The sequence below is a fragment of the Ammodytes marinus genome (genome assembly GCF_949987685.1).
Source record: "Ammodytes marinus genome assembly, chromosome: 11".
NCBI classification, from domain to species: Eukaryota; Metazoa; Chordata; class Actinopteri; order Uranoscopiformes; family Ammodytidae; genus Ammodytes; species Ammodytes marinus.
In genome coordinates, this window is record NC_137215.1 from 6326521 (window position 1) to 6354020 (window position 27500).

A 27500-nucleotide genomic window follows, 5' to 3' on the forward strand; every position below is an offset into this window, starting at 1 on the left:
TTGATTTATTATTTTCAATAGGCCTATTAATATTATATTCTTTCCACGGTTCCATTTCTACGTTCAATGGCTATACAGGAAAGAAAGTCACTTGTTGACACTATTACTACACTACTGTGTAGGCCTATTATACCGATTGTACGAACAAACAAAATTCAATAAATATTATAGTAAAATCTTCCACTTAGGAGGAAAAACAAGCTCTTGATTTTGACCCCGATTAAACCGCGGAAGCATTACGTCCGTAACACGGCAACCGTGACAGCTTTGTTAATCACACGTCAAGCTGCACGCACGGTAGGTAGGCTACCTGGCGCTGTTTCAAAACGCCCTTCGGCTGTTTGTCCATGTGCATGACACGGCTGTCCTATTCATGGGTGTTTGTCGTGCCGCCAGTAATACATCAAAACAACAGCGTTATTGTATGAAGGCTGGGTGTTGCCCTCTCACACAGCAACAGGAGAAAGGGCTCCAATAGGTGATGGAAAAATCTGCGCAGGTGATATTATTGATAGTGGCATTTCTGGAGGTTTAGTTCAAACGGATCAGATTAAAGGACCGGGCGGCTGCTCTTTCATAAGAGCTGAATAAAGTAGAGGTGACATTTCTTTTTGTAGTGCCTCCACAGCACACAGACAGTGTAGTATATAGTGTATGTGTGGGTTCTGTCAACAACACTGCCTTAGACACTGCAGCTGCATTTGAATCAGTGGACCCTGGGACATCAACCTCCAAGCAACATTTTTCCATACCACTGCAGACAGCTTCTTTTCACAAAATGTACAAGCTAATACAGTTTGCTAAGCCGTCACTTTGATACAACACATCATTTAAATCGTATAATCTTAGTGAAATGTAAGAGGGAAAACTGCAAATAATCACCCAGCAATGACGAAGAGGGGACAAGGTTTAAGTACAAAGTTTTTATTTGAACTCTTAATGACTGAAATGTGAAGGAATCCACTGCAGTTTTTCACTGTATTAGTTTAGTTAAATCATTTGATTGGCTGTGTGCACAAACATGGTGGTGGTACATGCAAATTGAGATAAAAAGCTATCATGTGGACATTTGTGGAAAAGCTGAATGGCCCCATAATAAACATGTTATAGGGAATAGATACATTGGTGTATTTTTGCTCCTGTTAGTAAGTTACACATATTAGATTGGGTGGTGTTGTTGTAGCCTCTGCATGCTTTTGGCTACCGTGCTCATATTAAAATCACATGTTGTGCAACACAGGCAACTTGTGACCCTCCTATTGGTCCAGAGACTGTCTCACAAGTGGCACTTAAAAAGCAACATTTACATCAACTTTCAATCGCACAACGTACAAAATTACAAAATAAATACGCCTATTTTTTTAAATCTTTTGCAATGAGAAAGGCCCTCAAAGCACTTCATAAACACCAACCTTGGCACTTCTTCATTGAGTTATCTTTGTTGTTTCCTTGACTTCAAAAATAAACAGTTTAAAAACACATTTCATGCTACAACTGTGAGAAAACGGTCATTATACGTTGAATTTGGTCTTCTTCGTTTGAATCCAAAAATAGGCAAGGAGGCTGTGTTAGCACAAAGACCCGCTGCCTGTCTCTAGAACACATACTGCATGTTGACACAATGCAGCCGTCAACTTTTCACTCTGGCTGTGTGGAAGCAGAGCTGTATGGGCAGACACTCTCATGCTGTAGCCCTTATCAGGCTTCTCTTTCTCCCGTGGCTCCACTGTCCACTAATGATGGAGGATTTCATTTTGTTGCTCATTAAAAAAACATCATCGTAGCCGCTCCAGCCATCTGACGCATGTTGGTTGGGGAAGAGATGGTTTCCCCCGGAATGAAATGAAGAGAAATACAAACTGACCTGTGCTCATCAGATCTGTAAGAGAGAGAGAGAGAGAGAGAGAGAGAGAGAGAGAGAGAGAGAGAGAGAGAGAGAAATAGTCAGTAATGTGTTAGTAATGTGCCTCCACTACAGCTTCACTTTACAGCATCACACTTGACTCAAATTGACCGGGGCTTTTTCAAAACACAGCTCAAAGTATTACCATATTTGCAACACTGATTTTCGATGTCAAGAGCATGCATATTAAATGTGTCAAATGACAGTCCCCTGCAGTGTTGGTGTTCACCTCTCCAAGTGCTTTGAAATGAGGTCAAGAGGTTTTAATGATGGCTCAGTGTGCTGCTACGTCCGTATCCTTTCAAGTATTTGATCATCAGTGCCACTGACTGCAAAACTGCACTTCAGGCATAGCATTTATTTATTTATTTTTTACAAACCATCGCAGCATGTAGCCAACAGTATCCCACAGCCCTGACATCACAGGCATATTAGATTGTGTTATGATTGTGTCTGATATGCAACCACACCACAGGATTGCCTCTAGAGAAGCATTTGTTGGGCTATATTGTGCATATAAGCATATGGAGAATACTCGCTCTATTCTTGACAGACGGTAATACAATAGAAAACCCCAGCCCTTAGCCAGAGGGTAAGAGGAAAATAATTGGGAGCTTGAGTGTTTCATAGTGTAAATCTCTGGGGGGGGGGGGGGTCTCCAACTGACTCCTCTCTCTCCCTCCCTTCTGCAATAAGGTCAGACTTGTCATAAGACGAGTGTTTAATTAACGCTGCCCTCTGACAGCAGAACAACAGTCAGGTGCAGCAAAAGGCCACTGATAAGGGGAATAGACAGTGACACTGAGTGCTAATGAGTCTGACCAAGCTAAAACGACAAACAAACAACAACAACAACAAAAAAACACGTCTTCTCTTTTTGTAAATATATTGTTAACTTCAAAATAAATGATTGTGATTTCTAGGAATTAGTACATTTTGAGATGTTGGCTATTTTGCTTTTATAACTTAAATTTTTTTCTCCAAAATGTACACGTAGGTGTTTATTTAGTCTGTTTGAGTCTGTATATTTCTCCTTCACAACTACACTTTATGGCCATTATCTCAACATTTAAAAAAAAATACATACATAAATAATACATAAAATACTTGTTTTAATGCAATTTATCAACCTGCAAAGTTTCAAGATGTTATCTATATGTCAAATTGTTACCCCTCTTCACCTGCAGTGTGTGGCCTTAAGTGCTTGTTTGGCAAAGTTCCTATGGAGATGTGTTGGTAAGATAAGAGAAAGTATTCACCTTGGATGTTTTTTTGGTCCAGCTCTCTGCCCCACGGTAGCTCTGTGTTGTAGCCTGGTGGAAGGCCTCACTCTGCGGGCGACTCTTCACTGGACTTTTTCCTTCTAATCATATTGTGTCAAGCAAGGTCGAGCCGACACAGCTGCAGCGCTTCATGCTGAGAGAAAGAGCCAATCAAATCGCTCCCTCCGGCCGGCTGCTTCTCGACAGAGTCGCATTCCAAAAAAAAGCGTCCATTATCTTCTCCGAGGTGCTTTCAAAAACACTGGAATTTAAAGTGCGTTCAGATCAATAATACTGTCATACTTTCTCTCCCCTTTCAATTAATATTTGGTGAAATTAAATCACTATTTAATATTTCTTAAATTATTTAAAAGTTAAATGTCAACATTTCCATGTATTTTTTTTCTTATGAATTCTGTATATAATGTGGATACTTGTAATGTTTATGTAAATGTATGTTTTATGGTAACTTGTTGCCTTTTCCTGGAATTAAAGCATTTTTAATAAAGATAAAAACATAAGTATTCCCCAAGGCATTCACCTCCATGTATGATGAATTTTGAGCCTAAGCTGCAACTGAAAATTAAGTCTCCACAGTTATGCTTGTGTGTTTGTGCAAATATTTGAATTATAATTGAATGTTTACCGTTTATCATGTTAATACAAACAACTGTTAATAGTGGCAGTAAAAGGTTAAAAGTTATAACCAATTTTAGCACCACATATAACTGAATATTTCAACTTTTAATATTCCTATCCATTAATAATTAAATAAGGGTCATATTTCATTAATTATTATTCTAAACCAATGTAATAAATTAATAAATCCTCATTACGTAACACCTTATTATGGTTAATAGTACTTTTAAATAATGAGGAGTTAACTATTTCTTTACGAAGTCTGGTTTAAAGTGTCATTGCACTTTACTGTAGATTATTTTCTGTTGGTTATTTCAGTTGGTTAAGTCGGTATTAAAAGTAATAAAAAAAAATCTTAAACCGAATTCCCTCGCTCACCACGTCCATCTCTCTCATTACTTATAATGGTGGGAATGTCATGTTTTAAATATGCATAGGCCATCTGTGCACTTGTCAGTGCAAACAAACTTTGGCTAGCTGCCCCTCCGGTTGAAAGCAAGCCAAATATGGCCGCCACGCAGCAGAAGTCTTCCCATGTATTTATATTCCCGTCGGGGTGCTGCCCCTCGTTAGAGTCTGTGTGTGTGTGTCCTTGCTTTGTGCTTTGTATTTCAGAGATGTTTCTGCTGCCGAGATCATCCTACACATGTCCTTCTGGGCAGTAGGGAGGTGAGGTAGATAACACATTTTCTCAACTTTTTTTCTCCATTTTGTGTTGGTTCCTTCAATGTCTTTTTTTTTATTTTAAATGGTTTTGTCTTGGGAATTTTGTGCATCAAGGTTAGCAAACAGCTCACAGGTTCAAAGAAGCAGGAATGTCTCAGTGTGGACTTAAAATAATCCAAATTAAATAATGTAGCTAAGACTCTCTCATTGTTTTAGTCCATAACAATAGTGAGTCTTATGACAGGCACTACAGCACCAGGTTTGAACACATCAGTCCTCCCACCACAGGGGGAGCTCCGCCTAACCCTAACCCCTACACGGAGCTCTCGTCAGGGATGGGCAGCAGCTGAGTGTGTTTCCTCTTCTCTAAGATCTTATTCAGCTCGTCAGAGAAGGAGTAGCTGTTTGGTGACGTGTTGTCAGCGTCGCTGGTCCTTAGCAACACGTAGCTGTTGCCGTTCATTCTCCTCAGGACGCTAGGCAACGTAGCCGACAGCCCACCGTTGGGGAAGTCACACTCTGGAGAGGGATGCTGCGGGGTGGGGGGAAGGGGAGGGGCCGGGGGAGGAGGCTCCTTATTGGCTGTGTGACCCTCGCCCGGCACGATCTGGAGAAAGCCGCCATCTTGGAATCCGCCATTTTGTTTCTTTGACCCTCCATTACAAACATTGCCGTTGCCGTTACAGTGGCCGGAGATGGTCTTCAGCTCCATGTTGGCAGAGTTCCTCTGCTGTTTCCTGTTCCTGTGTTGTCTCTTGTTGCTCGGATACGCAGCGGCTGCGGCCCGTAACGAGTACTTCCCTCTCTGTCCCACACGCAGACACAGGCCCACGTAGAGCAGGACAGTGGTGAGGACCACACACAGGCCTCCCAGTATAATGATGAGGGACAGGTACATCGCCTCCATGTTTCTGGGGGAGAGCAGCTCTGAGCGGGGCAGCAGGGGGGCTGGGGCCTCTAGTAGGGGCGTCTCAGTGACGGAATGCTCAGTGGGTGCTAGCTGGGTGACGTAGGCACTATAAAGGTCTTCAGTTGGTTCAACAGGTGGTGGAGGGGGCAGGTCCAGGCGGATGGTGACATTGTAGGTAACCACGGGAACCCTGATGTTGTTCTCTACAGCGTGACAGGTGTATGTTCCACTCTGGTCCTGTCGGGCCTCTATGACCAGCAGCCCGTCTGTCCCGCTCCTGAAGCCTGAGTTCAGGCCGTAGCCGTTCAGCTCCTCCCCATCTAGAGTCCACAGGGGCGTGGCCAGGTTAGAGCTGAGCTCACACTGCAGCAGCACGTCATCGCCCACACGCACAGAGCGCGAGCGCAGGACAACGTCTGAAAAAGCACACGTATTGATACAATGAGAAAATATGATTTCACATTAAATGTCACCCATACTGCAAAATGCTCTTTTCATGGTTTTTCCACATTGATATGCTTCCCCGGTGTGACTACAGTCTCCCGAAGTAAGAGAAATAACAACCCTCTCTCTTTTTCTCCACCTCCACCCTACTGAACAGCTGTATTCAAAGACCCCAGTCAGATTTCGCTCCCATTATGATGTCATAATGGGGGAAGCCACGCCTCCCATTACCAACCAAACTTACCAGTACTACCTCCACCTTTGATAAGCACATCCCCAGACAGCCATGAATCTAACTGGCAGTTAGCCTTTTGGAAGGCGGGGCTTAAAGAGACAGGCTCCACAACTGTGTTGTGAGCGTTTCAGACAGAGGCTGAAAAGAGGAGATTCAGCAAGGGCGCTGTGAGAAATATAAAGGTTTTTTTGGACATTATACCATGAAAACAGATTCCAGAAGAACCCCAGATTAAAATGTTGAACCTTAAAATGAGCATAATATGCATGCTTGAAAATGAATGGAATGCGTACAACTTAAGCCGCGTGTCCACCTGCGTCAAGTTATCTGACGCGACGGCAAAGCCCATTCATTTCCTATGGAACTACGTCAGACGGCAGAAACGCCACCGCAAGGCATTATGGGGCACGTCGCGGCGAATGGTCGACAGCGGCGCGGCGAAAAAGTATTTCGCTGGATACTTTATGCAAATGAGAACGTCAAAAAGTGGGGCGGCAGCCAATGGAAACTCTGCGGCGAGAAATTGTTTATTGCCGTTGCTATGGTTTCATATCTAGAGATACATTTTCCCGCTGTCACCGTATAATGTCCAGCCCACAAACCCCCGCCCCCAAGCGGCGAATACGTCACCGCGTCGCGTCAGAACAAAATATGACTTGACGCAGGTGGACACGCGCCTTTAGCCTCTAACTCATTTTAAATGCTTTAATTACTAAACAACTGCTAAACATATCTGAGCCTGTCCAAAGTGATGAGGCATAAACTTTAGTAACTAATCTTTGAATTCCTGCCACCATGTCACGATGCACAGAGAGAGAGGACATTGAAGAGGTTGGAAGATGCTACGTTTCATCAGATTGCAATGGTGAAGTGAGAGAAGGCATTTGCCTGCCTTGAATATCAAGCAGATTTCACTCCAGAGACGGCAAAAATGTGATTAAAGAAGGGAGGAGAAGACTTTTCCAGCATAATCAACTTTCAAAGGGCCCTTCATGCCATCTGATGACAACCGTGTGTGCATCTTTTGAGTCTTAACATTTTCTATTTTCAACCTTCCCTTTCATCACTCTCTGAGTTGAAAAACAAAACATATTTTATTTATTTATTTATTTCTAGCAGCAGACGAGATATCTACGTACCATCTTGAGTGTTCTCACATCCCCTGGTGCCAAGCTCAATGTCCTGGACTAAATTGGATCTGTGAAGAGGGAAATAACACAACAATGAGAATGTTTAGTGTAAGAAATAAACACTTACTCTCTGTTACATTAAAAATGTACAGTATTGTTGTTGGTACATGTACTGAGATATCTATTTCTTCCTAACTCTGCTAAAGTCTGTACTCATTTATTGTTTCGTTATCTATTAAATTAATACTCAATATTTTCTTATGTCTTAATTTTGTATGTATTCCATGCACTTTGAAGTTGGGCTAAGTATAGTAAATAAACTTAACTTGCCTATTTGTGCGTCTCATATTATTTATTGCGTCAAAACAGGTTTTCTACTGAGTAAGCGAGTCTGTCAGATTAATCAGTACACTTTAAGTACACATACTATGTTTACTATCGCGGACAGCATCAGGTGTGTTCCAGCGTTGTGATTATGCAACAGTTCTGAGAGCTGACACTGTGACAGTACACGGTGATATTTGAGAGTTTGTCAAATCAAACACACAAAAGGGCACCTGCAGCAGCACTTTCATCACCTGATCCAATCACTCACACACGTACACACACACGTACACACACACACACACACACACACACATAAACACACAGAAGCACTGTGTCAAAGCTTGCGTTACACATATCGCTGTCATAGACCTACACCTTCCGAAATCTTTTGTGGACTTTTACAAAAAGATGTGATTGCCTTGGTTACCTATGTGTAGTTATCACAAAAACACAGTACTTGCGGGGGTGCCAAGGTTGTTATACGAATGTTCGTGGTTTCTCTTTTATTTAATATTGTGAAGGTTTCAATAACAATAATTTTTTTGCCACAGCACTCTTCCTTTTCAACATGGCCATTGCAGTAAACTCTCCTTATCTTCCTAACCGACAGTGTCGCAAGAAAAACGAATAATGGATAACAACCTTGGCACCCCCGCAAGCACTGTTTCTCTACGATATCTTTTTGTATTCACTTTTCTAATGTGTATTCTATACTTGATGTATTTTAATCTTGATGTAATTCACGACCCTGTGAAGCACTTTGAGTGGTCTTGTGTCTGAATTGTGCTATAGAAATAAACTTGCCTTGACTATGATTGCTGCATATAGGGAAGGAGTCTTTTAGTAAGATTTCTGGAGGTGTAACTCTAAGACTCTGCAATATGTGTAACGCAAGCTGAGTCTCTGATTCAGGGTGTGTGTGTGTGTGTGTGTGTGTGTGTGTGTGTGTGTGTGTGTGTGTGCAACCTGAAGCACCCACCTGTTTGCGTGTGCCATGACGTCCACACACTGGGCTCCGCTCCAGGCACAGTGCGGGTCCCTGGAAAAGATACAGTCGTAGCAGGACGTGTATCTGGGACAGTCAGACAATGGAAGCTGAACCACGCCCGATGGAGAGCCCACGTACACACTCATCTAAGTGGGGTGGGAGAGGAGGATTTAAATACTGTAGGATGGAGATTATTCCTTAAATGAGTGAGTGAGTGAGTGAGTGAGTGAGTGAGTGAGTGAGTGAGTGAGTGAGTGAGTGAGTGAGTGAGTGAGTGAGTGAGTGAGTGAGTGAGTGAGTGAGTGAGTGAGTGAGTGAGTGAGTGAGTGAGTGAGTGAGTGAGTGAGTGAGTGAGTGAGTGAGTGAGTGAGTGAGTGAGTGAGTGAGTGAGTGTGTGAGTGAGTGTGTGTGTGTGTCAGACACTCTACCTGTTTTGCAGATATCAGTAGATTGTTAACCGGCTGTGGTTTCTCAAACACTTGGAGCTCCTCGATAATATGCAGCTGACCCTCGACTTCCACAGCTTTATGTAACCAGCCTTCATCTGGGTGGCACACACAAAGAGGAGAAACATTGGAATAAAGGACTGTACCAATATACTACAGGCTGATTTGATTGACTAACTTTTAGGCAGAGTTGTATGTCTTTTACAACTTGTAATGCACTTTAACCACTTCAGGACCTTATTGTATTTGTTACATTGTTCATGTACAGTAAGCACAATTATGCTTTAATATTTTGTACTATAAGATCAACCAAGAGTTTTTGTGTATTTCTAATCATGTTGTTTTTTTTATTTTAATGCTAAACACAAGAAATTTTGTCAAAAGTATATGCCATGACCCCTTGTAAAATAACAATGGCAATTTTGTCAGATTTTGTTTTTATTGAGGTAAGCAGGCCATGTGTTATTTTGCCATGCTACCTTAAGCGTCAAATGGATGTATAAACATGATAGGAGTGGTACAGTATAAATCTTCTTATTTAACTCTCAGCAAGAAAGCGAATAAGTGCATTTCCACAAATGTCAAACTACTTCAACAGATTTCTTTGACCTTCCTTGAATTCACACACACCTGTGCCCATGTATAACACATGGTATGTTGTGTTATCTAAGCCCTGGATGATGTGTACGGCCATGTGTGTGTAGTCTGTGGTCCTCCTGAACAGCAGCGGCCGTCTGTCTGAAGGTTGGACCTGCTGGGACATCAGCGGATGCCTCCTGACAAAGTCCAGCACGTCGTCAGGCAGAGAGGTCGACACGCTTATGTCCTTGGCCCGAAGACTGTCAGTTATACACTGGAAAAGAAGCAAGAGAAAGTGATGAGGTTGAGCAGAACTGTATATAGATTTTTTTTTCATTTATAAAATGCAATAAGGATGTATCTTAAATCTGTTCAGCAAAATCTTTGGAAAGTAATATGTTGCGAAATAAATCAATATGTTAACTCTGGTTTCATAAACTATCTATATTTTTCGTTTATAAAGATATGCAAAATGTAAGCATGATTAGTTGGATATTGCAGGAGAAGAAGCGATAGAAATGATGATGAGGATGAGCATGTAACAAGGCACAATGTGGGGGGCTTAGGGGAGGAAAGGGAGAAATCCTTTGCTCGTACGTTATAAATTTCTCTGTAAATAGACACTGCTTATGAAAGAAGAGCGAATGCCATGAGGTTAAGATCATATCCACACATATTCAAATATTGAAAAGGACATATTTTAACCCCCTTCTGTTTCCAGAAAAATTCCCACACACACACACAACGTTGTTTTAGAATATCTCTATTAGTGGTGGGCCGTTATCGGCGTTAACGTGCTGCGTTAACGCCAGACTCTTATCGGCGATAAAAAAAATATCGCCGTTAATCTCTTATTCCACCTCCTGTTCGGCTCAGGGGAGATAATAATAGCCGGGGGCCGTTGTTGACACTTGAGGAGCCTTTATTCTCTCACACACCCGCCGCTCTCTCTCTCCATCACTTGCCCACGACACAATCGGGTATTGGAACGCAGGGTGGGGGTGTGTGGCCACCGGTCGCCACGTGACTATAAGTTTCCAAGTTTTAAACACTTCTATCTCTTCAACGTCAACGTCACCGTACCCGAATCCTAAATATCCCCATAGCAGACGCTATATTTCATCGGGGGGGAAACTTTGTTTTGCGCCACAGTTCGGCCGTAATGCTGCTGCACACACAGACACAGACACAGGCGCACACACACACGCTGCATGACAGAGACGAGGGGCGCTACCAAAAAGACGAGAGGAGCGGTTGGAGCAGTTGGAGCGTTTAGAGACACATGCGTGCACATTTATTTACATAAAATCGCAATCGCAGTCATTTGTGCAGTAATGTAAAATGTTTCACTAAGGAAAATTACAGAAAAAGTAACGCACAGTGACTTTGATGAGTAACTTTAATCTGATTACTGGTTTGGAGATAGTAACGCGTTAGATTACTTGTTACTGAAAAAAGAGGTCCGATGCCGGTAACGCGTTACTAAGTAACATCTTGTTGAACATTATTTATTTTCATCACCAATTATCATAGTAGAACAGCTTCCTCAAGCAGTTTGTGATGCATGTTGGAAACAGGAGATGAGCCCCTGGTCTGATGCGCCACCTGGCTTGAGAAACACGTTCTCAGAGACTTACTTTGAGTCATTATTTAGGAGCACACACATATTATGAATGAATTCAAATGAGACATTTTAATCTAGATTAATCTAGATTAATTCCAAAATTAATCTAGATTAATCTAGATTAAAACAATTAATCTATGCCCACCTCTAATCTCTATACACACACAGCACCACTACAGATTGAAATGACACCAGCATTTTCCAAAACCTCCTGTTTCCGTGTCCCTAAAAATTCATAAGATATCATAAAATATATACTGTATATAGATATTGAGAAGAAAATTAGACTATGGGGAAGATTTCATGGGTGGAAAATGCAACTTTTTAACTTGATCAACAAAGAACACGTGTGGGTAAAGCAGCCGGCTTGTGCTGACACTCTCTCTCTCTCTCTGCACCTGACCAAGGAAACTACTTCCCATCTTCCTTTCTCCTTTTCAAACGATTTCAAATGACTTAAGAGGCTTTCACGCTCCCAAGTTAAAACCCCTTGACCGTTTCCATTTCCGTTTAATAGCAAATGTTAGAAATTAAGTCCTACAAAGTGACACAACAGCGGATAATGTCTGCTCTCGCTGACGATGCCACTGGCCCCAGCTTCCACGCTAAGCCATGATCGCCATAGCTACAGGCCGGAGTTAATCGCCATGGAAATGGGTTTGGGTGACATGAGCTAGTTGTGTTTGGAGCCCTCTCATCGAGGCTGCCACTCAAACTCTTTCTCTGTGCATTTCATTTTATTTCATTCAGTTTCATCTGCTCTCGGGTTTTTGGTTTACATCTCATGAAAAAACAAATATCTAGATGTTGGATATAGCTTAAATCTTTAGGTCATTGAGAGAACATATTAGTGTCCAAAGTTTTTACAGAACAGATTTTGGATACAGCCTTTATTCCATTTCATAAATCAAAACTTACTATGTACAGTATGTGTTTATGTGTTAAAACATTTATTTTCGGCATGTTTTTCAGACTATTGACAAAATATGAACGCACCCTTCTGTAATAACCTTCAGAATAGTGCGAAGAAGGACTTTCTGTTCAGAGTATTGTAAAAAAAGCAAAAAACAAACATAGAGATAATAGCCGTTCAAGATGGTCAGCTGCTTTACCCACACATGTTCTTTGTTGATCAAGGAGAAATATATAGACACAAACAGACTAAGGTGGGGGTGTGTGTGTGTGTGTGTGTGTGTTTACCGTTCCAGGTCGTGGGTCAGGGATCTTTCCAGTGTATTCCTTCCACTTGGAGCCGGAGTCCTGGTTCTCCATGTACGGTCCTTGAAAAGCCTCTTGGACTTCAGACAGAGAGAACCGACACACAGCAGACGCCTTCACGTTTTTCCTAAAAGACACACACACACACACACACACACACACACACACACACACACACACACACACACACACACACACACACACACACACACACACACACACACACACACACACACACACACACACACACACACACACACACACACACACACACACACACACACACACACACACACACACACACACACACACACACACACACACACACACACACACACACACACACACACACACACACACACACACACACACACACACAAAGTGAGAAAAAGACCAGAGCCCAGGCCGCGCGAACAATAACAGCAGTAAATCCAGTGTTGCCATAGAGACAGCAGTAGAAGTACAGAAAGATCAGATCAGTGGTTCACCTCGCTGAGAAGATGGAGAGAGACAAGTGTGAGGAAAGCTCTGGGGAGGGGACGCGCTCTGTCAGAGATCATACAACGCTGATTCAAAGTCATAGATCTCAGAGAGAGTGGGAGGGAGGGATGGAGGAGAGAACTATATATACTGTATGGCTTCACAGAGGTGTTCTAGGGGATGAGGTAATATAGACAAGAGGAGACAACACAGCACTATCCAAACAGAACAAAACTGACATTGTTTCTGCTTTCCACACCACCGAACACAGCAACTTTAAAGCTGCTACAACTTTGAAGTAAATAGACCACCATCAGCAGTGAAAACTTGTTTCCATCAAGTGTCTACAAAGGGCTAATACAAGGGCGAATCAAACCTATCTTTAAAACTGTCAGCATTTGATCTGCTATAGCCATTTGATGTTTAAACATTTAGTAATGATCTCTTTGTAAAGTAGTAGGTTTTCCTTAGGCACGAGGAATTCATTAGATAAATGATACACGTAATCCAGTGCAATCTGATTGTTACTGTCTGCAGAGCTGTAACTCTGAAGTTATTGCTAATGCAACTCCAACGTTTACACAGCCTCACATTCAAAGTGTTAAACTGTCACAACAAGGTACTGCTTTTATTGTGTAGCCGGCACAGGCTACGTGTTTCTCTCTCACGTTAGAGAATTGGACATAAAATGTGTCTATACAAAAACAAGACAACAGTTATTTTCAGTTGTTTTTCTTCAGTGGATCAGTTTTTACTGTTCTCAAAGAAGTAAGCCTCCTTTCTTCTCACCAAGGTAACCAACTTCACTGTGCCCTTCTGTTGAGTGGGAAAATACTTGCGCCGTGCACAGCATGAAATCAAATCTTGGTCGCAATAATTTTCATCAACTTCTTTATTCAAACAATGGACCATAGGTTAGTTGTGCTGTAAACTGATTCATCAGTTAACATGGTGAGCGCAGGTGTCGCCAAATCAACCAGGACTGACATTTTAAATGTGCGGTATGTAAATAATGGTGTATATTGGCGTCATCTAGCGGTGAAAGTTCAAGATTGCAAGAAACGCTCTGTCTCTACCGCTCAATTTCGGAAAATGTACAGAAGCTTTAATCCACTTCGTCTGTCTAACTGTTTAGATTGCCGCTGCTAATCTTTTGCCTTTACATTTGCCACCTCAAAGTCGCCATCAGCTGCAGATATTAAGCACTTTGAGTACGAGTGAGGCGCTATATAAATCTAATGTATTATCATTATTATTATTATATTCACAAGTCACAAACGTCCCCACTGACTCACCACTCCAGGCCGAAGATTCCGTAGAACACGGTGTCCTGTGGGGTTTGTCCGGGCGTGACGAACACACTGCGCAGCACGTTGAAGTGGAAGTCGTACTCTGGCAGAGAACAGGTCAGTCTGGCCTTCAGGAAGGACGTCCAGCGCTTCTGGAGGGTTAGACGGCCGCCCCGGTCCCCCTGAGGGAAGAGAGGAGAAAGAGAGTAATATGAGGGAAATGACAAACCAGACTGAACAGTACTAGGCTCAAGGTGGAACACGAGGCGAAGTGGGTAGGGCTGTCGTCCACTGGGTTGCAAGGGTTGGTGGTTCAATCCCCCGTCTCCCAGCAACATCTTGAAGTGTCCCTGGGCAAGAAACTGAACCCCGGATTGCTCCTGATAGCTAGCCTGCTATTGGTGTACGAAGGTGTGTGTGTATGTGTGTGTGAATGGTAACGTGGGATGGGGAACAGGTCTCTCTTGAAAAAGAATCTCTGGTCTCAATGGGATTTACCTGTATAATTAAGGTAAAACCAAAACAAAAAGTGTACCTCCCAAATATCACAACAGATGGCATAGGAAAGCAAAAATTAAACGTTCAATAAGGTTAGTTAACATTTCCCACTGTGATCTATATGTGTGTGTGTGTGTGTGTGTGTGTGTGTGTGTGTGTATGTGTGTGTGTGTGTGTGTGTGTGTGTGTGTGTATGTTTCTGTCCCTCAGCTGACTGCAGCACAGCTAAATGTTGAAACTTTTTTTTGACAGGATCCAAATGATAAAAGTTTGACTCAAGGCCTAGATTGTTTCAGAAAGTCAGCAGCTGACATCATGTGGTCCTTAGATTTTCCATTTATAAATGTTTTCAGCCAGGGGCTAATTGCGAATGTCACACATGCCGCCACAAGACACTTCTATTGAGAGGAAAACACTAAACATGCTGACAACTTTCAAGGGGAGGACTAGTTAGCTGACTTCATTCTAACATGCCACCAGAAAAAACAGCAAGGTTATAACATACACTGTGCAATTGGCTCTCACTGTTCTTAACCCCTTCTTGGGCAGCAGGGAATGTAAATAATTCACACTTAAAGCTACAGTGTGTAACTTATGCGTTCCCAGTTTTCTTCTTAGCATCGAATCAACAACTGAAACATACACTTCTTGGGATTTTTCAGAACGCCAGTGTCAGGGGACGACACCAGTTTGTAAATGCTGCCATACTGAGAAATACAGAGAGAGCTTTGTGGAGGTGATCAGGCTTAATAAACCGTACGTCAACACGTATAGCGATGGCTTGAATGTAACCGACATTCATTTATGTGAAAAAGTTACGCACTGTAGCTTTAAGGCAGCTATCTCTCCAACTCTCCCCCTGCATTCATCCATCCCCCTTGGTCTAAGCCGAAGTGACTCTGCAACCAATTCATCAGCCACAGTCTAATCTCACTGGGACCTTGTTACAAATGCATTCCCCATTCAGCCCTTCATCTATTACAGCACCCTCTGCCATCTACCACCGAGACTTCACTCACTCAAGCTTACAGTAAATCGTAGTCTAGAGGACACCTTACCTTACAAACCCGCGCTACCCGTGCTACGCGGCTGTGGCTGTAGGTGGTGGTCTGCTCCTGGCTCTTCTCAGTGAAGAAGAAGTAGATTTTATCATCGTCGCCGGTGCTGCTGCCTAAACTCTCTTTGACCAGCGCAGAGCCCACGAAGTTTGCCTCTGTAGGGGTGGGGAGAAATGCAATGATTCATACTGCCAAAAAAAAAAATATAGGCCTATATATTAAATATTTTTTATGAACAATATGGCATAATGTACATGAAGAAATGTAACTTTAGTTTTTTGACATTCGTATATAAAATATTACTAGCAGTTGACCTGAACAGTAGTTCACTTGTGAAAGGGGCCTATCGTTTACATTTTTCAGTTATCTTGAGTCAACCTGCTGGTGGCACTCGAGAATAGGTCAGAAGATCAAAAAAGTCATTACAATGGATGGTTTGGTTAGAATAAATGTCTGTACAAAATCTCATAGCATTCGCTGCAATAGTTGTTGAGATATTTTTATAAAGGTCAGTGGATGTATAAAGGTTGTTATGCTTTAAGAACTAGCACAGCGCTCAGTAGCTGATGTTAGGAAAGTAAAAAATAATGCATTATTGATCCACTGGAGCTGATAAAGAATCAGTGTCGGAGTTCCTGTGGCTAATTCAGCTGAATATCAGTTTATCAACATGGAGGCTTAAACCTGTTAGCAGCTAACCCTGACACCTGAACACACTAGATCATCCTAGTAGATTAACTCACCATTGAGCCAGCGTGTGGGGGCATCTTCTGTCTTCAGAGTGGGGGACGGGGAGTTGCGGCGGATATCTGGAAAGCTCCTAAACTCATACTGGGTCGCTGAATACATCTGCTGGTCTGAAGGGGGGAAAATGCATTAGTTTCTTTGTTTTTTTTAGGTAAAACTCTGATTTAAAAATTATAATATTTATTATCCCGACAGGCAATTTGTTTTGCATTCCGTAGTAAGAAACAGCATCATAAAATAATTTATTAGGAATAAATAAACATGAACACAAAACATAGCCAAAATGTCATGGTTATAAAATTGGAAGTGACTGATGGCCTATCTGTTAAAATGTCTCACCAATGATTAGGGCTGTGTAGCCCGTTGTCGGCCCATAGGGACATTTGTCTTTGCCCTCTTCAGGCTGAGATGAAACCACAAACCTCTGCTCCTCCTGTACGGGACAAAAAAGAATTTGGATGAAGAAGAGAACGTTTGGTGTAATATTGACGCCACACTACACATGAGCAATCACATACAAGACTAGGTGAATGGCTGAGTATATGGCTGGACCGCAATTGGTTAAGTAGCGTATATCTTAATATTATTGTGTAGTTGAAGGCTAGAAGTACTTAAAGAAATGTGTATTTAAAAGTTAGCACTTCACAAATAAGCGGTCATTTATGCAATCTAACACGTTATCTAACAACAACAATAACAAATCACTGAGATAAGCGAAAGGCTAAAGTCGAACATAATACAGCGTGAGACACATAAAGCACTTTTTCACAGCTATGCTTACAGCTATACATCAACACATCTAAATCCAACATGCGCACAGATTACCCTTGCACTGCTTTTGTACAATATTAAATAAATGCATTTAACGTGTTGTGCATTGACGTACTATGTAAGCACAGAGCGGTCTGAAGGCGTGGGTCCCACACATGTACAGGTGAGTGGAGTTGAACCTCTGGAGGAAGCGGATGTGATTAAAACACTCCGTCTGAAAAAGGAAGAGCAAATCAGATAAAATGTTACTGTTAGGAAACGAATTTGAATACATAGCAGATAACTAAATACAGACAGATAATAGGGAAAGGACTGAGAGAGAGAGAGCGAGAAAGAGAAATACTAAATGCCTACCTTATTGTCTTTTCCCTTGAGCAGACACTGGCGTTTTTGCTCGGGGGAGGCCTCCCACTCAATCTGATACACACCACGTAACAAACAGTTAGACAGAAAGAGAAAGTTAGATGGTTTCATAACACAGACTTGAATCGATAGGAGCTAAGTACAATAGAGCTGACATTAAATACACAGAGAGCGATGTCTTTTTTGTTTTAATAATTCCTATATTATGAATTTTAGCACCACTGCATCTAAACGTACTGTGTTGTTGAACAGAAACATGCTTCTTTTTACTATCTAGAAAGTTGACTTAACAAAGGTAACACTTCTAACCCTAACCCCTCAACTTTAATTCAGCTGTAAGGATAATCTTTCCATCATCTACACAATGTCATTTAAAAGTTACAATATTGATTTTGGTGACACCTGTCCTACCTGTTGATTAACACTAACACAATCCTATGTAATATGAGTCCCAGAGCTCCGTTTAGAAATGACACATTTATCGATCAGTGGAGGCAGGAAATGTGTTTTCTGCAGCGGCCCCTGTCAGAACTACGATAGAGAGACACCACGAATAAAATGTGATATCTTCTTCTATATAAATCGCTGTGTGGCTTCACTTGGGGTGGTAGGATGGCCTAGAGGAAAAGGTGGCCGACCAGTAACCATGAGGTCGCTGGTTCGATCCCTGGCACCGGACAGGAGGGTGTTAGTTGTAAAACTAGCAGAGGCTGGTATTGCGTCTACGGTGCCCACCATCTCTACCATTGTGTCCTTGAGCAAGACACTTAACCCCAAAACTGCTCCAGGGGCGCTGTACTGCGGCTGACCCTGCGCTCTGACCCCCTCCGAAGTGTGGTAACTTGAGAGGGGATATGCGAAAAGACAAATTTCAATGTGCCTCGTGTACAACTGACAAATAAAGTTAACTTGTCTTGTTCTAAAGCCAAACACATTCCCTTTTTAAAACGCCTGCTGTTCTGCTCTTCTTGAACAACTTGACTCGACATTTGCACATGAATACTTTGACTGTGAATAACTTTGCATGTGTCACGCCATTTCAAATTCTATTGAAAGATCCACAGACAATGCGAAAAATAGATAAGTATATTGTTTCAACCCACAAGCTTTATTCGAAATATAAAAAAGGTCCCAGTGTTTCCAAAGATACCACAGAAGTCAGGTAAAAAGGGAAATGTATGCAAAAGTACAAATGAGACATTTCAAATTTGGCATATGGCACAGTTTGTACATTTTAGCTTCAAAAGTAGGGTAAATATTGGCAAGACTGGGTTGAAGTAGCTGATATGCTAATGACTGCATTAATTACACACTATTCCTGTATCGACATGCTTCACTACATGGATATTAACATGAATTTTCTCTAACTATCTAGAGTTCCAGTGAGTAGAAACCGTAGTTTGTTTTTCTCATTAATATGTAAGTTTATGCAGCAAGAGGCTCCTGTGGTGATAACAGTGGGGTATTGTGTAGAAAGTAATGTGACAGGGGAATGAATGTGTTTTCCTAAAATTAAATAATATTGCTAAAAAAAAGAAGCTTTCTGCGCTGTGGAATTCAAATGAAGCCGTGGCGGGGTTAAAGTAGCTACAGGAGCTTTTAGTATTGTTAATCAATAGTATTCTTGGCCTATTTCGCTAATTACTGTAGTCTGCAGTTATCAATAAATAATCAAGACTGAGATCATCCATAATTATGAATTCAGTTTCTAAAGAGATCTGATAGATTTCTATTAATATGAATACTGATTTTTTTCAAGCCCAACTTTTGATTATATCTATTTTATTAGTAGGTACGAGGAGCTTTCAATTTTTGTTAATTCTAGCGGCACCTTTGGATAAAAGCGGTAGTGTTTTCACGACACCAGCGTCAGTGCAGGCTGGCGGCGCATGCATTTGTTTAGGAAGCGAGCAGGATGCACTGCGAGGATGCAATGCGTTTATATGTGACTTTGTAAGATTAATAATGGTAATATGACAAAGGTGAAGGGAGGTCAAGTTTGATTTAGAACCGGTCATAAACACAGTTTGTTCCTGTCTGCCTGCCGTAAATCCTTTGGTCTGAGTTGGCGGGGATTCAGACCCGTGCAAAGGCATTAATAATAACTAAATAAAAATAATGTTGTTTTTGCTGATGGGTTTGTTTGCTGTTGAAGATTGAAGAGTTCCTCACAGGAGCTTTAAACATATGGCATAAACAGCCAAACTCACGGTGAGAGCAGGACTGGCTGAGATATCTGAGGCATTGAGAGCGAACGCGGCTCCCCGGGCCCCGACGTAGAGACGCTCACTGTCTGCCTCCAGCAGCATGGTGCTGTAGTCCACCGCTGACGACTGGAAACGCCTGCAGCCATGGAGACCTGACAGAGGAGAGAGGAGCACACAGAGATTCAAGATTCAAGATGGTTTCTTTGTCATGAGCACACCAATTATTTTCATTTTTTTCATTTGTTCGCAGCAAGCAGAAATTCTTGAGTCTCAGGCTCCCTTCAACAGTGCAATATAAAATAAGAGAATGTATAAGAGTAAAACACAAGTGAAGAGAGCAACCTGAGACGTAAACAAACAGAAAAGTAGAGCAAAGGCACAGTGTAGAAGTATTGATTGTCAATGAATACGACACTCCTTATGTCATTAAACAAAATGACATCACACATAATGTATTTCTGCTTTATTCACTGACAAAACACACAGACAGTAAGAAGCCTATACAGACACTGAAACAATTATTGAAAAAGTGAACTTTATTTTTTCCATTCCACAACATGGTTTTATTGTTTATTATTAATTGGCATCTTCAATCCCCCCCTTGACAACATATTCTTGTAGGCAACATCTGCTTGGCCATCCTGTATATGTTGACATGCAGAGCGTGAATGCATGGCACATTTGAATATGCTACCATTTATCGCAATTCAAGCAGTCTTTGCGATATGTATACTTCGAATGTTGACGTCGCAATAACGATACAATCTCAATATATATTTTGCAGCCCTAGATGTCATGACAGACTCAAAGTCAGAGGGAGCAAAAACATTAACGACAGCCCAGTTTAACCTTCCCTTGTTATTGTCCTCCCTCAGGAACACCTGTCATCTGACTGGCTACACACATGACCACCTGGGGATCTCTCAGCACTAACAAATATCCCCCGCTGCCGCTGATTAGGTTTAGTCTCCATGGGAACAACTGTGGGTTGACAAATAAGACTTTTCAGGGAAAACGCATAATCTGTTCATATCGGTTATTATTATCGTATTTATTAACTTATCTATGAGTTACAGCACAGCTGGACTGATGATTGTGAAGTGTACAATCCACACACAGACAGACTCTATTGTCATTTGGATTTGTATGTGATAGTTTGAACAAAAATATTATGAAAACAATCCAAACTGGTGTCTATTTAATCAAACACTAACAGATCCCTTTGAATGCCTCAAATCCTTTGAAACCCTGAAACTAAGAAGCACAACGCTGCATAAAGTTACTGCTATCGGGGTGGGGCATGTTGAAAGCACAAGACTGAACGCTTTTTCAATCAACGCTGACAGTCTGGGCAGAAAGGGAGGAATAGAAATCTCTTTAGTGTTCCGTGATGGATTTCTCGCTGCATGATTGTCAAATATCAGAGCAAAGCGGTAAGAAGAAAGCTTCCTTTCTTTCACCTCTCAAATTCATTTTTCAGAAAAGCCGAAAAAAAAAAAGTATTTTATTAAACTCTCATTGAACTGAAGCTGACCGAGAAATCTCTTTTGTGACTTCCCTGTCCCTTCCCTTGCAGCTCTTTGAAGTGTTTAGGGATAGAATTTCCTCGACTTTCCATCGCTCATTTATTGTGCAAAAAAATATCAATCTCACTTATCGATTAAGTTGACATTCAATTCATGATTTTCAAATTTTTGGGTGTGCTTTTCATCATTATTAAATCGAATGACGGCTGTAGTGACTAAATTATTTTCCTTATTAACTTAGCTGCCAGCTAAATGCTCAAGCTAACATGGCAACACGATCACTATGACAATGCTGATGTACTGATGCTTATCGGGCGTAAAACATTCACCATCTTAGTTTAGCGTGTTAGAATAGTGCAACATTCGCTTTTCAGAACACAAAGTACAGATCAGGCTGTTGGGAATGTTTTTAGTGTTTTGTTTTTGTCAAAGTGCTGCACAAATTAAAGTTTTGGTCAGATGATGGTGCTGTATTCAAAATAGTCAGAGAGACTTTTATTAACTTTTAAAAGTTATTAAAACGCATCCTGAGGGGAACATATAACCTCGGTATAATCACCCGAGTAAAGACAAACAAAGCCAGACATAACAAAAGCTCATTAAAAACAAACAACACAGCCATAGAAAAGGCACCGTTTGCATGCATGTCTCTTCGAAATTCCATCCAGTAGTTGTGGAGACATTTTTATTTGTAAACCACAAATGTTAACCTAATGGAAGCGCAAGAGGCAAATTCAGGGTCCAAATCAACAACATTTCAGCATTAAAACCAAATGGGTGGTTCTTCCAGCATCACAAATATTCTGCTTATCTCTGTTTAATATGTAGTTATAAATATAGCAGTGACCGGACGATAAATACCAAGGGATTACGCTTATCCCACACGGCTCGACTGAGGAAGAGGAAGATAATGAAAAGACTTCAGACTTCATCAGATTATAGAGATCCATTTCCACTTAATATGAGTTTGCTGTGGTTCAACTTTCTGAGCTTTGTGTATGTGTCGCCGTGTCCAATTTTCCAGGCTATATAGGGATGCAGCTGTTTGACAGGACGCAATACTAATGAGGTTCACTCATACAAACACTCTGAGACACATTTTACAGCACACACACACACACACACACACACACACACACACTAACAAGACATGTCGTAAAGTCACTCTGTTGCAGTCATGAGGCGAGAGAAAGAGTTACGTAAGTTCTAAACATACGATTTATTAGGACTCCACTTAGCTTGGGTAAACACCGACACACACACACAAGCGCGCACGCACACACACACAAACACACACACACACCCACATGCCACAGACGCAGGGAACCTCTGGGCATGATATAACCACAACAATATGAAGTGCATAACAAACTCAGTTGCACTTGGTCCCCACCTTGTTTCAATTTATAGACTGATAAAAATATTTGTGACGTGAGGAATGCTGAGCAGGCTTTACTGTCAGCCGGGCGGAGTTTTGACAGCATGTAAGTAATAGACAGCAGCACAGTAAGCCTCATCGGATATCTATTGAGTAGCACAGTAGTTTAAGGCCGTACAATGCAGGTGAATAAAGTCATTTTAGGCAATTTTAACAATTTTTTTTTACAAACACAAACAGACCGGGTTTGAGTACAATGTGGACCTTTTATTTATACTAGAATGAAAGAAGATAAGTTATGGAAGTGAAATAGCCAAAAATCTCAAAATTGAGCAGTGCATGAAAAGAACCAATATTTTTTCCTGCAGCGTTTCGCCTTGAACAGAGAAGTGTCATCAGACTTCCTGCCTCCTCAGCCAATCCCCTTCCCTCTGTGTAGACTGTGTGGTTATCAAACACAGCTATCATTAAGATTCCTATCAGCTTCTGCACAACACCTTCCACTGTGCAGCAGCCACATCCCACCCTAGACCTGCCGATCAGGTGTCTACCTCTTTCGTCACTCGGAGACTATTACCTGTACCGGTTATTTGTTACAATAGGTTTCTCTTGCGTTATTGTCTCATTGTGAGTGGAGAGACAATGTATTAAAGAAGGGACAATGCCTTAGAGTTTCCTTAGCGTAATCGGAGCATTAGGACACAATATTCATAGCAACTGGAGCTTGGTAACTTACAACAACATTGCTGAAAGAGTGACGCAACAGAAGGAGATTTATTGACTGCATATGTCAGCACCTTTCAGCCCTCGGCTTATAAAACCAATGGTAGAGAAGTCCCTCTATAGAAAAAAGGAATAAAGGTAGAAGGAGGCAACGAGAGAGAAGCCCAGATGATATTATTTACTCAGCAAACACTTGCAGGGACCGCAGCTGATCAGCTAAGGTACACAGTGTTCAGGGACACGCACACACGCAAGCACACACACACACACACACACTCCTTGAACCTCTAGGCGTTGGACTGTGACGTGACAGCTCTAAAAACAAATGCACACTTGAGCGTGAGGTCTGTTTACGGTTCAGAGTATTCTGACATGTAAAGGGCGGTACGGAATAAACAAAGTTCAATCGGCCGACTCCAACCGATTTGAAAGACTAACCTATTCTCAAAATACTTCATAGGTGGAAATCAGTGTCTATAGTAATAAAGTATTTCTATTTAACACCAGTTACATAGAAAGTCTGACCAACGCAAAATATTTCGTCCCTTCTTCGTGGGAAAAAAGTGATGTTGCAACGAGGATAAAACACAGGTATGTGTGTGTGTGTGTGTGTGTGTGTGTGTGTGTGTGTGTGTGTGTGTGTGTGTGTGTGTTTTTAACTACCCCACACAGGTTTGGAGGCTTAGCCTTGAGGTTGCTAAGAAACAGCGATTAAAGGGATTGGTGGAGGGTTTGCATATCATCTTCCCATCGGCAGGAGGGGAAGCAAAGGAAACAAAGAGGCAACAGAATTAAAATGGGGCAGTGTGGCCATGAAAAGCACAAACTAATGAAGAAAAATACTACTTTGGCCATTTTGCTTCCATAGCATGTCTTCCTCCAAAAAGTACATTTAGGTGTTAATTTTACTAAAGATTTGTGTCTGCATCTGTTTATTTCTCCTATACAACTATCTTTAACTGACATAATCTCAACATTTGTTTATTTCAATACTCCAACCAAAAATATCAACCTCTCAACTAAGCACTTACATCAACTACACTTTCCATAATCATTCATAGCACTATTCTGAAGGTTATTATACAGAAGGATTGGTTCATTCTGTATATTGAAACAGTTCTGAAATTCTCAGACAAAAAAACTATTGTTGTAATGTAAGCAATCAACTGGCGACGTTCCATGATGATATCTATAAGTTAAAACGTCACCCTATTCACCTGCATTGTCTCGCAAAGTGCAACTGCCCAGATATGAATCTAGAGGAGGGGGAGTGAGTGGACGAGAGAGTAACAGGACCTGTGTGCTGGCATGACCTCTGACCGATGATGAGTTACAGAAACTGAGATGAAGATAACCAGAGAGCTTCACAGCAAAGCGGGGGAGTAATGGTGGAAAAGATGGATTATATACATTAAGTGTAAGTACCTGAAGGTTTGTGAGATAGACAACTGTTTATAAAGAGGAGGGCAGAGGAGGGATATTGTTCTACTATTAGAAGTTATAAAGCCAGTTTGGCCACAGGTCAAAGTGTCGGCTACGTGCGAGAAAATGTCTTTCACACGTCTACAAATCAATAAGAAAGTCCAGGAACAGATAACACCTTTGAGTAAAAAAATCACTCATGAGTAAAAAAATCACTCAAACACTCTTACACACACACACACACACACACACACACACACACACACACACACACACACACACACACACACACACACACTATAGGCTACAGCAGTATTGCGCCATACTACAACAGTTGTCATGGTTACAGTGCTCCTCTACTGCCTACAGTAGTGTGAGTGTGCCTGGACGCTGGAGGTGTAAGCACTTCACTCAGTCTCTGCTCTGTGGCACCCCGGGCTACATGCCTTCACTCACACAGGAGAGAATGAATAATAAACACAATGATAAAAGGATAAATAAATAAATCATGGTTTGGTGTAAGAATGACCAGAGGCAAGTTGGTGAGCATGAGAAGAGAGAAAAGGTGGTATCTGCTGCATTATAGAAAGAGACTGGAAATATAAAGAGTTCCTGAGAACATTGTTCATGAGTCTGGAGTATTTTCAAAGTATTTAAAGTAAATATAAGGAGTGTTTTTTGGATTCTAGGGCCACCTGTGGACAAAACGGTTAGTGGTTTTACGACAACACTAGCGCCCAATCACGTGCTGGCGGCACATGCATTTGTTTAGGAAGCAGTTGAAAGAGAAACTGCAGGATGCATCGTGATGAGGTCATTTAAAAAAAAAAATAAACTTCCTCGTAAAAGGTTTAATTAAATAAATATTCAATGTTTTGGACTCAAATGATAAAGTTTTTTTTTTCTAAATAAAAAAGTTAAACACTGATGTGTGTTTGTTCTTACCGCTGTTCAACACGGTGATGCGTGGAGTCACGTCCAGGTCCAGTGGCGTTCTGAACGGGTAGCCCACGGCAACACACACACAGGAAGTCAGCAACAGCAGAAGCCGCAGCGCAGGGGATGGAGCTCCAGGCATCTCCACAGAGGATCTCAGGGGACACACACACTCTAACCAGGGGGCACGGGCAGGCAGAGGCACTCACACAGACATATTCACACACCTACGACTAGCACACAGCCCTGCACGCACGCACGCACACACACACACAAACAGTCAAACACTGGCAGGCAAGCAGGCAGCCTCTCTCACTGCGCTGTAGAGGAGTGAAGCAGCCTGAAAGAACCATACAAAAAAACAGTGTTAGTGGTCATGTCATACAATTGTGTTTGCTTTGTGTGTGGTGCACTGTGACCAGAGAAATGCATCCTCTAACATGTTGAAAGTTAAGCAGGAGTTCAGTTCAAAACACATACTATAAGCTGATGGATGATGACAGAGATATGAAAGGGGCACAGTCAAATGCAATCAATTAAATATTGGAGGCTATCTGTAGATCATTGGTGATTCTGTTAGAGCGGGGTGGGCTCTGCATGTTGCAAAGTCTTGCAGAGTGTGCAGCGCGTGAGCAACAGCTGCCGAGTCTGAACATGTGACTAAAATAAAATATCATTAACCAAACAATGATGTCAAACAGAGCTACGTGCCGATATCACGGCCAGCAAATACTTAGGGTGTGTGTGTGGGGGGGGGGGGAGGGGGGGAGGTCCAGACAGATGTAGGTGGGAGACCAGTGCAAACAGCAGACGTACATGGCAGAGGGGAGATATTGTGAAATATGATCATTTCCAAGATGTGTAAGAGTGTTGTGATGTGAATGCCAATGTTGAAACTGCAGAATAAGAGGAGTAAAGGGAAGGATGGTGTGTCTGTGTCTGTGTGTGTGTGTGTGTGTGTGTGTGTGTGTGTGTGTGTGTGTGTGTGTGATTGTCTGTCACCATCACAAATACACACACACACACACACACAGCACATTGACTGTGGAGCAACAGAGATTTTATGTGGAGGAATGGTGACATCTCCCTAACTCTCTAACCATTTGTCTCGCTCTCTCTAAGTACACCACCCTGTCTTTAAAATGCTTTCCCAGTTCCAAATGTAAACAGTCACACATCTCTAGTGCTTTCCTTTCACAAGGCGTGCCCATAGGATCCTAAAGAGCCAAAGCCTGCGTACTCTTTCTATCACGGGCACAGACACTTAACGCAAATAAATATATATTTTTTTTTTTACACAATTTTTTTTACGTACAGTTTATGTTAGTCTTGCACCATACTACAACAGTTGTCATGGTTCAAGTGAAAGTGAAGTAATTAGCACAAGTGTTGGTGGCTGCACTGTTACAGCAAGCCCAAGCAATCCCACAGGGGCGACACCATGACAACAGCTGGATGGAGAGTTGCCTAATGTTATGGACCAACAGCAGCATGGTCTCTTTAACGTTTTTATTACATTTATTAATAAAAAATAATTAAAAACTTGAAGGTCTCTTCAAACTATGGGATATTTCTTTGGTACTAGAGTCAAATTAAACCAGCTGACGCAAAGGCGATGGTTAGAAATCAATCTAGATTGCTTAGGAAATGTATTTCAAATCCACCTTATGCTCTTCTAGCATAGGATAAACATCCTCCAAACACAGTAAAAGCAAAGCTGCTTCCCGAAAT

General features: G+C 41.7%; 1 protein-coding gene across 1 annotated transcript in view; it reads right to left on the reverse strand.

The window, feature by feature from the left end:
* Positions 1 to 990: 990 nt before the first annotated feature.
* Positions 991 to 27500, reverse strand: part of sema4ga (sema domain, immunoglobulin domain (Ig), transmembrane domain (TM) and short cytoplasmic domain, (semaphorin) 4Ga) — a 30276-nt gene continuing 3766 nt past the window's right edge. Inside the window, exons 2-16 of the mRNA XM_080037020.1 lie at positions 25779 to 26109; positions 19788 to 19936; positions 17569 to 17631; positions 17330 to 17428; positions 16783 to 16876; positions 16440 to 16553; positions 15697 to 15851; positions 14147 to 14322; positions 12354 to 12498; positions 9581 to 9803; positions 8933 to 9048; positions 8496 to 8650; positions 7199 to 7257; positions 3163 to 5796; positions 991 to 1879 (exon numbers count right to left, since the gene is read on the reverse strand). Coding sequence (XP_079893146.1) covers positions 4784 to 5796; positions 7199 to 7257; positions 8496 to 8650; positions 8933 to 9048; positions 9581 to 9803; positions 12354 to 12498; positions 14147 to 14322; positions 15697 to 15851; positions 16440 to 16553; positions 16783 to 16876; positions 17330 to 17428; positions 17569 to 17631; positions 19788 to 19936; positions 25779 to 25911 — 2694 coding nt within the window. The 5' untranslated portion in view covers positions 25912 to 26109 and the 3' untranslated portion in view covers positions 991 to 1879; positions 3163 to 4783. The remainder of the gene's footprint in view (positions 1880 to 3162; positions 5797 to 7198; positions 7258 to 8495; positions 8651 to 8932; positions 9049 to 9580; positions 9804 to 12353; positions 12499 to 14146; positions 14323 to 15696; positions 15852 to 16439; positions 16554 to 16782; positions 16877 to 17329; positions 17429 to 17568; positions 17632 to 19787; positions 19937 to 25778; positions 26110 to 27500) is intronic.